Raw genomic sequence first — 12,999 nt, forward strand, 5'->3', positions numbered from 1 at the left:
CTAAGGTTAAACAATTGTGTTTTCGGCGTACAATAGTGGAACGCCCCGCCCAGTCACGCACGCGGCACGCCTAGCCTGCTGTAGCATGGAACTGATCGGTCAATGGGAAGTGGAAGGTATCAAGTTTCTTGCCTTGCCTCAAGAACATACTTTTTTTTTTTTTTTCTTTGCGAGTAAAGTCTAAAGAAGAAGAAGATGACTTTTTCAGAAAAACCAAACCTAACGAGAGAACAACGTTTCAACGACCGCGTAGATCAATTTCCTGATCTGCGGTGCGGACATCTTTTGTCGCAATTACTAAAATAACCTAATACGAAGAATATGAAATTGTGTAACTAACTACTAACTACTTAAGGCGTTGGTTACACGAGATTTCAAATATCTAGACTTCAAACGGTCATAATGTGTTGGTTGGACTGGTATTAACTTTGCGCGTTTTGGGCGCTTTTGCCGACCCCCCCCCCCCCGGTCCGGTTTCCCCGGGTCGTGACTGGTCTAGTTAGTTAAGCACGTTTACGGTTTTACCCAACAAAGGATAATTGTTATTGGGTGTTACGGTTTCCTTTCCCTCTCTCGTGGGTCATGCTCTCCTTCCATTCTTTGTAGCTAACCAAACGCTGACGGGTTTAGGTGAGAGATCTCATCGGTTTGTCAACCAAAATAAACCTTTAATTATTCCTTCGTTGAACGGAGAGTGTGGTTTAGCAAAAAGAGAGAGGGGTGGAAAAAAATAAACCTTTATTTTTATGATTTTATTAGTTGGTTTCGTTTGATTCAATTTTCAGTTACCATTCACCCAACAAAAGACCGGCTCCATTTGACTTTTGATGATCATTTGATAAATCTTTGATAATTCAACTTAGGATTACGACCAAGTTCTAGGCGTCAGTTTCAATGCCCTTATTGTGGGATTTTTATTTGTGGCAGCAGACAACATGGAGATCTTGCCTGCTGCGATGAAGCATCTTTGTTTTTTTGTTCCATTACCAGAGATCTTAATTTGTTTCTTTTGTTTATTTATAATAGGCAATTTTATACATTGGGACTCAGGATATTACATGATAAGCAAGATTACACCCCTGGGCTTAAAGGGATTTAAACTCTAATCTCCCACTTGAAATTGTTGGTTTTTACCAAGCCATCCCTCGAGATTAATCTTAATTTGTTGCAAATGTGTATTCAATGCAACTCCTGGAAAATAACATGTAGATACTTTAAAATCCAAGAAAGACCATAACCGTGAAGCCCAGAAAATTACATGGAGTATTCCAATGTTAGAACTAGAAACCATATTTCTGAGCCTTCCCAAAGAGAATCTCTTTAATTATGATATTTAACAACCATGACCAAACTTCAAAAATAATAACAGAAAAATCTACTTCCGTTAACCGCTGAAGACTACCTATTTTTTATCAGTCTAATACTAAAGTCAAAATACTTCAGTTATTTATTTAATTTTTCTTTTCGGTAAATCCAAAAGTCAAATTCCATGGATTATAAGAAAAATCTATGTTCATCATTTCTCATAACAGATACCCTTCACAGGTAACAATCCCGCTTTCTATACGACCACATTGACTCTCTAGGGTCTCAAAAGGGAAACTGTCCCAAGGGTTCAGCTTTATCTCCCGAGGTGAAAGAGGTTAAAGAGGGAATGAAATGGTTACATTAATTATCATCCCCTATTGCTCATTTTTTTGGGGATAGGATCCCCAATTGTTCATGCACCCAATAAAATAGGCAAAAACCAGCCTTTCAACTGAGTAGCCCCTTTCCAGGACCCCACAGAACAGGAGAAATATCCACAAACATTATAAACTTGTAGAGTGAATGATTGCAAAGGATCCCTGACAAGCTTGACCAAGCTACCTGGGCCAATTCAACATTTAACAGAACATGAGCTGAACCAATAATAGTTACTAACCTAGATTAATCCCTATAAGTAACATACAATTCCCATAAATCTATCCAGAAAACATATGAGAATAGATTTAGTAGAGTCCCACACTTGAACATATAATATATCTGATATTAATCAATAGGGACTCAAAAGTTGAGAAAAGATAAAAGGGAAAAGCTCATCCTGTTTACACATTTTTGACTTCCTGGTAGTTCTTCCTCGACCAGAAGCCTGCTGTAAACTTTACTTTTGCCATCAGAAGCATACTGTAGAGTTACATCTTCAATACCCTGCCACAGTTCATTTCGTCATTTCCTGGGAAGCTCACAAGAATTACAATTGAAGAGGAACAAAAAAATGGAACAGGAAAAAAGGGGCATGCCAACGCAACACATACAACAGCAGGCCTGGGGCGTGAAGTAATGGTAAGGATGCCCCCACTGTGATCACAGGGTTAAGTGTCTGAAAACAAACTTTGTGAAAGGCAGGGGTAAAGCCATTGTACATATGACCCTCCCAAGGCCCGCCAAGTGCTGGCAGCTTTGTGCACTTGGTACACTCTTTATTAAGCAAAACATTAAGAGATACCATGTCACACGATGGGGAGTCTCACTATCATGGTTTTCTTTTATTACTGTAGGTCTCTTGTTGTACTATATCCTAGCCTAAGTTTTCTTTTAAGGCCTTAGGCTTAAGTTGGTAAAGAGTTATATTCCTTCCATAATTCTGTCTTAGCTGTTACAGAAGAAACGTAGAATATACATCTGATCTATTGCCCAGCCGCCCCTCTATCCCATTGTTCTCTTTTCCTTCTTGCTCAATTCTTTCTTTCTCCTCTCTTTAACAGGCACTGTTTACAGGCTCTTGATTGTTTCCAGCACTTTCAGCAAGATTTACACCTACCAAGAAAAGAACTTAACTAGACTTTTATTTTGATTGAAGTGTTTGTTTTATTCTATATACTTCCTCGAAGTGTTTGTTTTATTCTATATACTTTTCCTATTGCTAGAATTTTTCCTCTGTTTTTTCCTGTTTTAGTACTGGTTTTACCTTTAATCAGTCCCACATTAAAGGTAACAAGTAGAGGAGAATAGGAGATGACAGGCAGCTAACATATGGATCCTATTCCAAGTTCCAGCTGACACACTATGTGGCAGAAAATAGTCCTATCCAACTAATCTTAGCTACATAAATTAACAAGCAGAATAGATGCCTGGATACAAAATGGATACTGAAATTAAAACCATTTTTAGCAAAAACAGGGAAAGGGATCTTACGTGTGCAGTAGAGTTGTCTCACATTTTGAGCCACTTGGGCTTAACAGGTTTCTTCTCAACAACTTTACGTTCCTGAACAACAGGTGACGGTTCTGCCATTACAGATTCCACTGCAGATTGTACTGGTTCAGCTTGCTCTGAATGTACATCCAGGCCCTTGAGGCACATGATTTCATCTCGAAGAAAGGGAACTGAAGTTTCTGCAGCAGTGTCCCCTAAACATGCCATAAATGAAGCATAGTTTTATACATAATCGTTTATCATAAAATGGTCATGCAAGTAGGAGGGAGCAAGTCAATTAAGTTGACAAATGACAGCCTAAATAAAGCATCCAATCAGGAAGACAATAGTGTCTTGTCACCATACAACAAGAAGCACAGCCCTATCCCAACTAAATGGAGTCACTGAAGTCATCTAAACTTGCCCCAAGATAAATCTTTTAAGCCATCTACAGTAACCAAAGATATATAAAATGTAAAAAATATTAAACAAAACAATTGGCTCTCAGTGGGATCAATCAAACAAATCTTAATTAAAAATAGATAAACAATGTCACTAATGGTTTTGAGCCTTCAACTTCTTGTTAGTCATATTCCAGTCCACCAAGACCACCAAATCAATTCCACTAAAACTGCCACTGAATCTGTATCTTTCTTTACTGTGAAATATAAATCAACCTTGAAAGAGTCTGCCATTTAATATTGGGTAAGCCTGTTACAGACAACTTGATTGCAGCTTTAACATCCACAACCTCACTGGATCTTGCCGAAAATGAAGATAACAAATCCAAAGCCAAGAAAAACAAAACTAAAGTTTTCCAACACTAAAGATAACAATGGTTGCAGCAGCCCAGATTGACCACAAGAATACAAGCAAAAATATGTAAGGCCACCCGCATGTTGCAACAATATATTGATTTAACAGGCCATGTTCGCTTTTAAATTTAAACTATTCATCCAAAAGCATTAAAAATGAACAAACGGACAAACTTCAAACATATAATGGAACGTGAAATGATTTGATTGACGTAATAAGACAAGACATTCAAGAGAAAATGATGACCTGATCCTAAAATACTAAAATATCAGAACAAAATTAAGCAGAAAAACATAAACAAAATATGTTACCAGCAACTTATGAATAGACACCTACCTTCTCCAAGAGCAGATGAAAATAAGGACCATGTATGTTTCGTATGATTATATGTGAAATTTTTTTCTCAAAAAGTCAATTGTCAATAATGATGTGCTCCATGTGACATTAAAAGTCAAGCATATAATCAGAGAAAGAATAAACAAACTCAAATTCTTTCAGAGAAGTCTATTTCAAAGGAAAAGTTGAAAGTTTTTATGAAGACAAAATTGTTCCCTGATTTCAAGCGTTTAGTTACTCTGCTTCAAGCACAAAGCACAAATGGTAGTAGAAAGCACACCCTGATGGCGGCTGGAATCATTTGAAGATAATGACAAGATTTTTTTTTAATCGACACTGAAAATTTGAGCAACCTATTGAATTCAGAAGCATGTATATACTGAAAAGTACACAAAAAATCAGTGCAACTACAGGCCTTCCAATCGATACTCAGCCAACTTAACCAAGCCATAGTCCAACTAACCTTTCTGTACATCATATGAGAAATAAACAATTGCACCAGGAGCGAGGCCAGCCGAGTAGAAATCCTGAGACAAATCCACTATACGCTTTTTCGGAGGAGTTGTATCTAACAGATTAGCATCAGTCAGGAGTCAGGACTTTACCATAATTAACAATAATGTAATGGGAATTCATATACTTAAAGATAATACTTACATATATAAAATGGTAAGTCCGGCCGAGCAACCACTTTCAACAGAAGATCAAATAAACTTTGTAATGTCTCTGATGGGTGAAACTTAACCTCTAATGTACAATTATTAGGGAAGCGGACCTGAATTATTGCCTGCATAAACAGACAGTCAAACAGCATATTCTGAATGATAAAGTACACAATAACACAGTAAAAATTTGAAGAAGTCATAAATAAATGGTATCCCTAGTTCATAGTTAGGAGATTCTGAACAAAGTGCAGAAGCCTATAGTTATAAACTTATCTAAGGACCATACTGCATAATCTCATTGGCCACTTCTTTTGGTTCGGAGAACCATTTACAGATCAGAGGGCACAAAGGAGGTTGCAATGCATAATCTAAATGAGTTCGAAGGAAACAAGGGAACATCTTGATTACTTACTTTGCGACACTGAACTAACAGGGAAATCTAAAATTCAAGAATAGTCAGGAGAAGTTTCACAAATGTTCGATTTAAAACGATAAAAAATGGAGACAATAAATGCTCTAAAAAATTTGTAATTTGTAATCATATGGAAGAGGCAGCCAGTAAGCACCTTAGTTATTCTTGACCTACGAGCTGCCTGCTCTGCTTCTCGGATTTTGCGTGTCTTCAAAAATTTGTCTGTGAACAAAGCCAATTAAACAAGTTCAAAAGAAGGAAAAAAATGCACAAATTAGAAAATTATCACCATTCTTTTTAATCAAACCAAGTATCTATCTCAATATTGTGTAAGACCTTCAGACTATAATATTTTTAATGCATTTGACAGTGGTTGAGACTCAGATAGCAAGGAGTCATCCTTATTTATGTTGGACAACCATCATAAAATTGCACTTGTATCATGAGGTGCAACATCAGTGGCAACAGAGTAAGGCAACAGGCTGCCTTTGGTGAAGAGGAACTGTAGTTTTTATTGATATGCATCACCTTATTCTCCGCTGAGTTCTAGGGGGAAGGCCATTACACAAGTCTGCAATAGCTCCACAAGAAGGCCTAGGGTGGAACTCTAGAGTGATTTAGGGTAAATCGAGCTATAAGAATGACCTGCTTTGGAGGTTGTGGTTTAAGGTTTACACTTTACAGAAAGGAAATTGAAGAGGGATGGAGTTGAGGGTTCGTCTATAGGAATCGCAGGAATGGGGTGGGTCACTGAATTTTATTACTATATTTTTTCTGTTTGATCAATTTTTCTACAGAGACAGCTGCTTTTTCTTTTTTTCTTGTTGGGGAGGGATGGGGTTAGGCTGCAGGGGGTAAGATGGCAGGGGCGGGTTTTCAGTGGGTGTTAAGCTGAAAATGAAAAGGTGGGAAGGGACAGAGTGCATAGTTGTCAAAGCATCCGCCTAGGTGGCAAAGCAATTTTTCAATTGCTTAATTGACGCCCCATCTGCAAAAGAACTCCAAGGCCCAAAGTGACATAGAACCTACTTTTTGCTCCGGGGGCGCTGCCCCCACAACCCCACCGGGGCGACCTCCCCAAACCGTCGGACAAAAAGAATGTGAAGCATGCACCATACTCAACATCAAGAATCAATGAATCAGTAAATGCCTAGGCAGACACTTATGTTTATGTTCTTTTTTGAATAATTTTTCATAATTATAATTCTTGAATGGTTGCTTTTTTTGAATGAATGTGACTATTCAACATTTGTTTAGCTTATTATAAAAAGTAGTTGTATTGAAAAGTAGTGTAAAAGTAATTGAATTGAAAAAATTTTACCCAACCACTTTGATTGCCTATGCGCCGCTTTATCGCCTAGGCATAGCCCCGGTCGCTTTGCCACCTTGACAACTAGGATAGAGTGTCAGAACCGTCGCACTGTAGCCACTAGAAGCATAGGATGTCTTTTTTGATAGTGTTGCCAAAGCATGGTAGGTAAAAAAGGGAGTTAGTTTCTGGTTTCAGAAGGATGAGGGACAGAGAAGAGAAATCCCCCTCTCCCAAAGGAGTTAAAAAAAATCTGCTGTTTGTCTCGGAGCATTAATGGGGAGAAAGATAGAGAAGAAGAAGAGATTGAAGGAAGGAATAAACCCTTCAGCTTTGATACCAAGTTAATGGCAGGCAACTTAGGGAGTGAAAACTGAAAAGCTGTATGAAATTCAGAGTTGTAGAGGGATAGAAAAGACGCATAAGAACACACACACATACATACAGCCAGACAGGCCCTTAAACCCTTACTCATTTCATTCTATTCAATCTGTCAATTGTATGGTGGATTACATCATATACAAGGAAAATTAAAAGACTCCTAAATAAGACTAGCTCTTTAACTAGGACATTGATTCAAATAAAGAAACCAAATCTCGTTCCTTGGACACGATTTGGAAAGCCATCTACTCTGATGTTTCCTCTAGACTTCAATCTATTCCCCAATACTCTTTTGATAACACCCCAAGGAACAGGCTTCATGTTGTCTCCTGGGGTCTAGGCTCTTCCTTCCAGTCTCCCTCTTGAAGGCTGGTTTGATCCAACAGCCCCCCCTTCTCGCCCATTCTATATTCTTTCTTTTTTCATTTTAGTAAAGTTATTTATTCATCCAAAAAAAATAAAGAAACCCAATATCTTATGCAATTGGCTTCTAAATAAATAAAGAACCCAAAGACATTATCTCCCCAAGTAATAAAAGTTCCTAAAATTCTACTAGATTCATGACTCAAGATCAACTCAGTTCATCTCAGTCAGGAAGCCCAAAGCAGTGTAGCAGCATCTAAGGAGGGCGACTTCATTTGTAATCAAGGGTTTTGATCGGATTGTTATCCCCAAAAAGATTCACTATGGTGTGCTACATTTTTATGTTACACTCAGTTGGAAGGGGAATTAAAGGAAACGAAAATGAAGTGAAAATTTTCAACCTAGAAAAGGGGCAACAGTTATCCCTTATGTTATTGAATAAACTACTTAAATTTCTTACCATATTTAGTAATGAGAAATGAAAGTAAATTTTCTTTTTGCTTCATAATCCAAAGGGAATTGGGTAGAAAGCAAAGTAAAATTTTAAAACCCATACATGGGATCATTTGGAGTTCGTGATACAACCACATGGGCTAATAGTTATGAAATTTCTTTTCCAAGAGTGAGAAAATCTCACTTCCTTCCCTTTGATTTTCCTTGCAACCAAACAAGGCCGCAGGGGCTGCTTAGCTTCTAGTTAAGAAAACAAACCAAAAAGCAGCAGGCAAGACAAACAAAGAGACACTGTTGATTACAATCTTTCTTGACAATTTCATTCTTCCAAGTGTACAAAATCCAAAAACAATGAATAGTGACAACCAATCAATTGTAAGAGTTTTGCTTGGATAGCTTCTAGTGTACCTTCCTTTCTGGTAGACAAAAGCCGGAAATAATCCTCTGCTGTGAACTCGTAAAAATCATCAGGTTCATCTGCCAAAACAAAGAATCATATCCAACAGAGTCCATACAGAATATGATACAGGATCACAAATCCCGAAAGGATTATCAGCCAGAGGAATAATGCAGAGCCAGAAGGATTAAATTAAAAAAATGAATATGCTGCCACTCAAGTTTCAAGGTATGATGCAAGTTTGGTGCTGACCTTCAATGGATGTCATGGCTGCAGATCCATCTACAGATGTCGGGGATGTCTCAAATACACGAATTTCTCGTCCAAGTTCTTCTGCCACTGCTGCAAGCTTTGTCTTCAACAAGAAAAGAAAGGGATTGAATACAAGGCCTCATCAGTTAGCAGATGACACATTGTTAGAAAGACAATTCACAGATAAAAATCAACTTATCTGGTCGCTGAAGGTTACAAGGAAACAATGTCTGAAAAACAATTGCAATAAAGCAACTAGAAAAGAAGCAAAAGGAGGTCACCAATCCTCACTTGCAATGTAAAGTCACTAATCTTCACTTGTTCAAATGTCAATGGAGTTGCAAGTGAATTCACCAAGGGGGGTAATATTTTTTGACAAACAACTTCAAACTAGAATGCAGCAAAGTTCTGGAAGAGAGTCTAAGGAGGCAGTTTAATGGGCATAAAGAACACTATCAGCCTTCACCAAAGTCAAATAGAGGACAGAGTACTACAATGGACTATCATCCTCCTCCAAATGTGATGATCAGTAGAAACGAGAATTCAAACAACTATGTCTCTAAATGGTTGATTAAATGCTAAAACAGCATTGATAGGCAACACCAACCAAAACACATACTAGTGCCTAAATTCAGTTATTTCAACTGTTGTACCCAATTTTTGTTGAACTTGAGAAAGTACTTTCAGACAAAAAATAGAAAGGCTTACATGAGCATAAAGTACCAGGAAGTATATTAACTCAAAAGGATTTGCTTCGCTGCACCCCAAACAGACCTCCCCTAAGGGTCCCTCTCTCCTCATTGCTAACTCCAATAAAGGCTGTATAAACTAGCTTATAGCACCACTATGGGATATGAGGTAGCTAGAGTAAAGCATAATTAAATTTTTCCTCCAGGAGCATCCAAGTGATTAGAGACCACAACCCAATAGACAATGAATCCAAATATCCCAATGATAGAGGAAGCATCTATAGTCACCCTGCCGGTGAACCTCTAGTTTGCAAAGTGCAAACCATGTACAGAGGAAATTGGAATGATGATATCTATTGAGTATTTGAGTGGGAGTGATTCCTAAAATCATAAATCTCTAGCTTAAATCATTCATTCTAAAATATGCTCTTTGGTACAAAATTTCCAGCATCTTTTTGTAGTTTTCCCAAGTCACTACTATCATTGAGTGAGAAGGACCACACCATATGGAGTCTACAGCTGATGGTTCCATTATCAAATTCCACAAACCAGCAAAACTTAATTGTTTCGTTCCATTCCAGTTTCCATGCACCAGCAAATGGTGCTTCTGTACCAATACAGACTGAGGTTTTGACAACGCTTCTCCAGTAACAATGAAGCCAGTGAAACTACTAGAGACAGGAAAGAAATCTATCCATGACAGGCAACTGGCGTTGTTACCACTAAGACACACTGGTGCTAATTGGAACCCACCGATTCAAAAGTCAAGTCGTCTCCCGTACAAACAGTCTATAGGTTTCCTACTTCTAACAAATTTTCCATCGGAAAAGGAATGTGATATTGCGTAAATCTCATAACACGCTTGCGTTTCTTTTGAATCACCAGCAACCTAATCATCAGAAACGTTGTTCTTCAATCAAATAAAGACGTCAAAAAGGGACAGAGATGGTAGTGGATGGAACGACAAGCACCCAGACTTCAAATATTGGGGTTAAAATGGGAGGGGGAAACCAACTACATCCATTGCCAAAAACAGAAGATTAAGATTACAAAACGCTGCATCAACGAATTCACGTACACTACCAGGATAGAACAAACACAGGGAAATGAGAAACCGAAGACACAATTTATGACCCCAAAAAAAAAATTGTATTCAATTAATTAGAAATGATGGGTGACCTTGGCCATATCTGCTTCCATGGGATCAAAGATCGTTAGCCTTCTCTTCTTCAAGGAACAATCGATCAAACCATTAGCTCTCATGAGCGAGCATCAAAGCCAAAAGCTCGACAGTCTATTCCTCTACAAGGAACAATCTATCAAACCATCAGTTCTCATGAGCGAGTATCGAAAGCCAAAAAGCACTTTCCCTTTGCTTCGTACGCAAGAAAGATATTAGTTCAAACAAGTTCCCTCTGAAAGAAATTTCGCCCGCGCGGGTTACACAATACACGATGTGGCAAGGGTTTTTGCTGGCGGCACTGCGAAATTTCAAGGATGAATTCTACAACTCTGGTACCGTTTCAGATTGGAGAATCGCAACAGTAGTTGGATAAAAAGGTAACGAAGTTTCCAGATAAAAAAGTTTAATTTTCATTTTTGCAATCAAATGACTAGTTTTGACCCCGCAGATAAGGTAAATGCCAAACTCACCCTCTTTTACCTGACAAAAAAGTGACGCTTGTAAAGTTATATGATGGAATGTATAATATAATGTCCTTTTAAAAGGGATAAAGCAATAGTAGATTTAATTAATCACATTTACTGTGTCTTTTTATGTGCTAGACCCACATGGTTTAATGCATAAAGAATCAACTAGAGCCTCCAAAATTAGGTTTGGAATCATCTCTCTTCACTCGTCTAAAGAGTTTCTGTAGCAGTCAAGTTTCTTCTTAAGAAATGTAGATGTTAGCCACCCCTCACAGTTCTCTATCTTTTACATACGTCTCTTCCCATTACTCTTACTTCGCTAATCTATTTCTATAATTGTGACTTATTTTGAATAAATTCTTAATCCCTAGTTATGCATTGTGAGAATTGAGATTCTTAATCCCACTACCATGAGGGATTATCAGTTTATCATGCGGGTGTCATGATCCTGAGCATGAGGTGTGTGAATTCATGACATTTGTTTAGTAACGAGCAGTGTAATTGTGTAACCGTGTAACCTTGTTGGGGCAAAAGCTGTCCACATTTTAGATTTTTTATTTTCCTTTTTTTTTGTTCAGGTTTACATTTTACTATTTTGGACTTATATACAGGCTTCAATTCTACATGAAACACTCCACTGTGATGAAGGTGAGAAATACGCTTTGTTTGGCATAATTTCATATTCATCATCAAGCAATAAATATGCATCTCATTAAATCTAATTACAAAGACATCATTTGAAATAACCATGTTATATTGTCATTTGTCATATGAAAAGAACATAAGCTTCTTTATCATTATAGAACCAAGCCAAATCACCGATAGATGTTTTACAATTAAATGTTGATTAGCAATTTTTTTTGGTGGGAACAATATGCTATTCATAATTTCACCAAAATAAATATATGCTACCATAAAGTATTATTAATTAATAAAATTTGGTCATAGAAGAAAGTGAGGGCATAATTATAAAAGCCTCAATCTATGGAATCAATATTGGTGTGCCAAAATGAATCAAATTTAAAGAAGGTTGATGTTGAGAATTGTATAGATGAAAGATTTTGCCGGAGTTTCTACATGAGCCAATCTTTTGCATAATATAATGTTAATTATAGGTTTGACTGTTTATATATATATGAGTTTTGACCTCTATGAGTTTGAATGTCGATAATTGAATTACCAGGTTGAAGGGTAGACTTGCACATAGTCATCAATCAGGATTATAGGAGTAAGAGGCACTGTAAGAGAGAGAAAACATAAGTAGGATATAGTGGAAGTAGACAGAGTGATAGGGCGAAGACGAAGGTTTTGGATCATGTATTCGAATAGTGAAGCACATGACATCTTATGATTAATCAAAATGTAATCAAATACGTTGATAATAAAATATTTTTCACATTAAATCAATCATCGGACCCTAACTTAGGTGGTTTCATTCATTATTTTATTTATTTTTGATAAGAAATAGGGGATGCAGTAGTGGCGATGCCCCTGGTTATGCAATATTTGAACTTTTAAGTTCGACTTATGCACACATTAGTAGTGTGAAATACTAGTGCAAGCACTGGGTGCATCAACGTAGTCTCATTAGAGGTTAAATATAATCTACAAAAGCTGGTAGTGATCTTATATGTAAGTCAAAGAACACACAGTTGTTCAATGCGAAAAAAGAACTGCAGAGAAGATTCGAATTTGGAACATGAACATGAGAAAAACCATATGACGGGAGGTAATTTCATTCCATGAACATTTGATTTTATGTAATTTTTTTTTTTTTTTTGGATAAAAGATTTTATTAATTGACTAAAGGTATCATGCACGTTAGTATATCAACGGACTTCGGATGCAGCAGGGATGACCGTTAAATGGCAGTGTCAGACGAGAAGGGGTAAAATTGTCATAAAAATTATTTATTTGATGAAGGATTCCTGCCCATTGGGGTTGCCAGTCCCGCACGTCAGTGTCCCTCTTACGATTTCAAATTATTTTTCCAGACGTGCGATTTCAAATTTTTTGGTGGTCAAACGTGCCTGGATTTTTTTTTTTGGTTGTAAATCAAACGTGCCTAGTTGGTTTTTTGCGAGCAGACCGTTTAATTT

At 37.3% G+C, this 12,999-nt stretch overlaps 1 protein-coding gene across 1 annotated transcript; it reads right to left on the reverse strand.

Moving 5' to 3' along the window:
- Positions 1–1,004: 1,004 nt before the first annotated feature.
- On the reverse strand, positions 1,005–10,836 carry LOC149020065 (plant UBX domain-containing protein 1-like). Its single transcript, XM_089148094.1, has 8 exons — positions 10,430–10,836; positions 8,562–8,664; positions 8,321–8,389; positions 5,561–5,628; positions 4,987–5,116; positions 4,793–4,897; positions 3,178–3,392; positions 1,005–2,190 (listed from the first exon to the last, which is right to left on the reverse strand). Exons 1-7 carry the CDS (start codon positions 10,511–10,513, stop codon positions 3,196–3,198), a joined length of 756 nt encoding a protein of 251 aa, XP_089004220.1. The 5' UTR covers positions 10,514–10,836; the 3' UTR covers positions 1,005–2,190; positions 3,178–3,195.
- Positions 10,837–12,999: the final 2,163 nt, after the last annotated feature.

This window comes from Hakea prostrata, chromosome 3 (genome assembly GCF_041222555.1).
Source record: "Hakea prostrata isolate BN-2017 chromosome 3, UWA_Hpros_2, whole genome shotgun sequence".
NCBI classification, from domain to species: Eukaryota; Viridiplantae; Streptophyta; class Magnoliopsida; order Proteales; family Proteaceae; genus Hakea; species Hakea prostrata.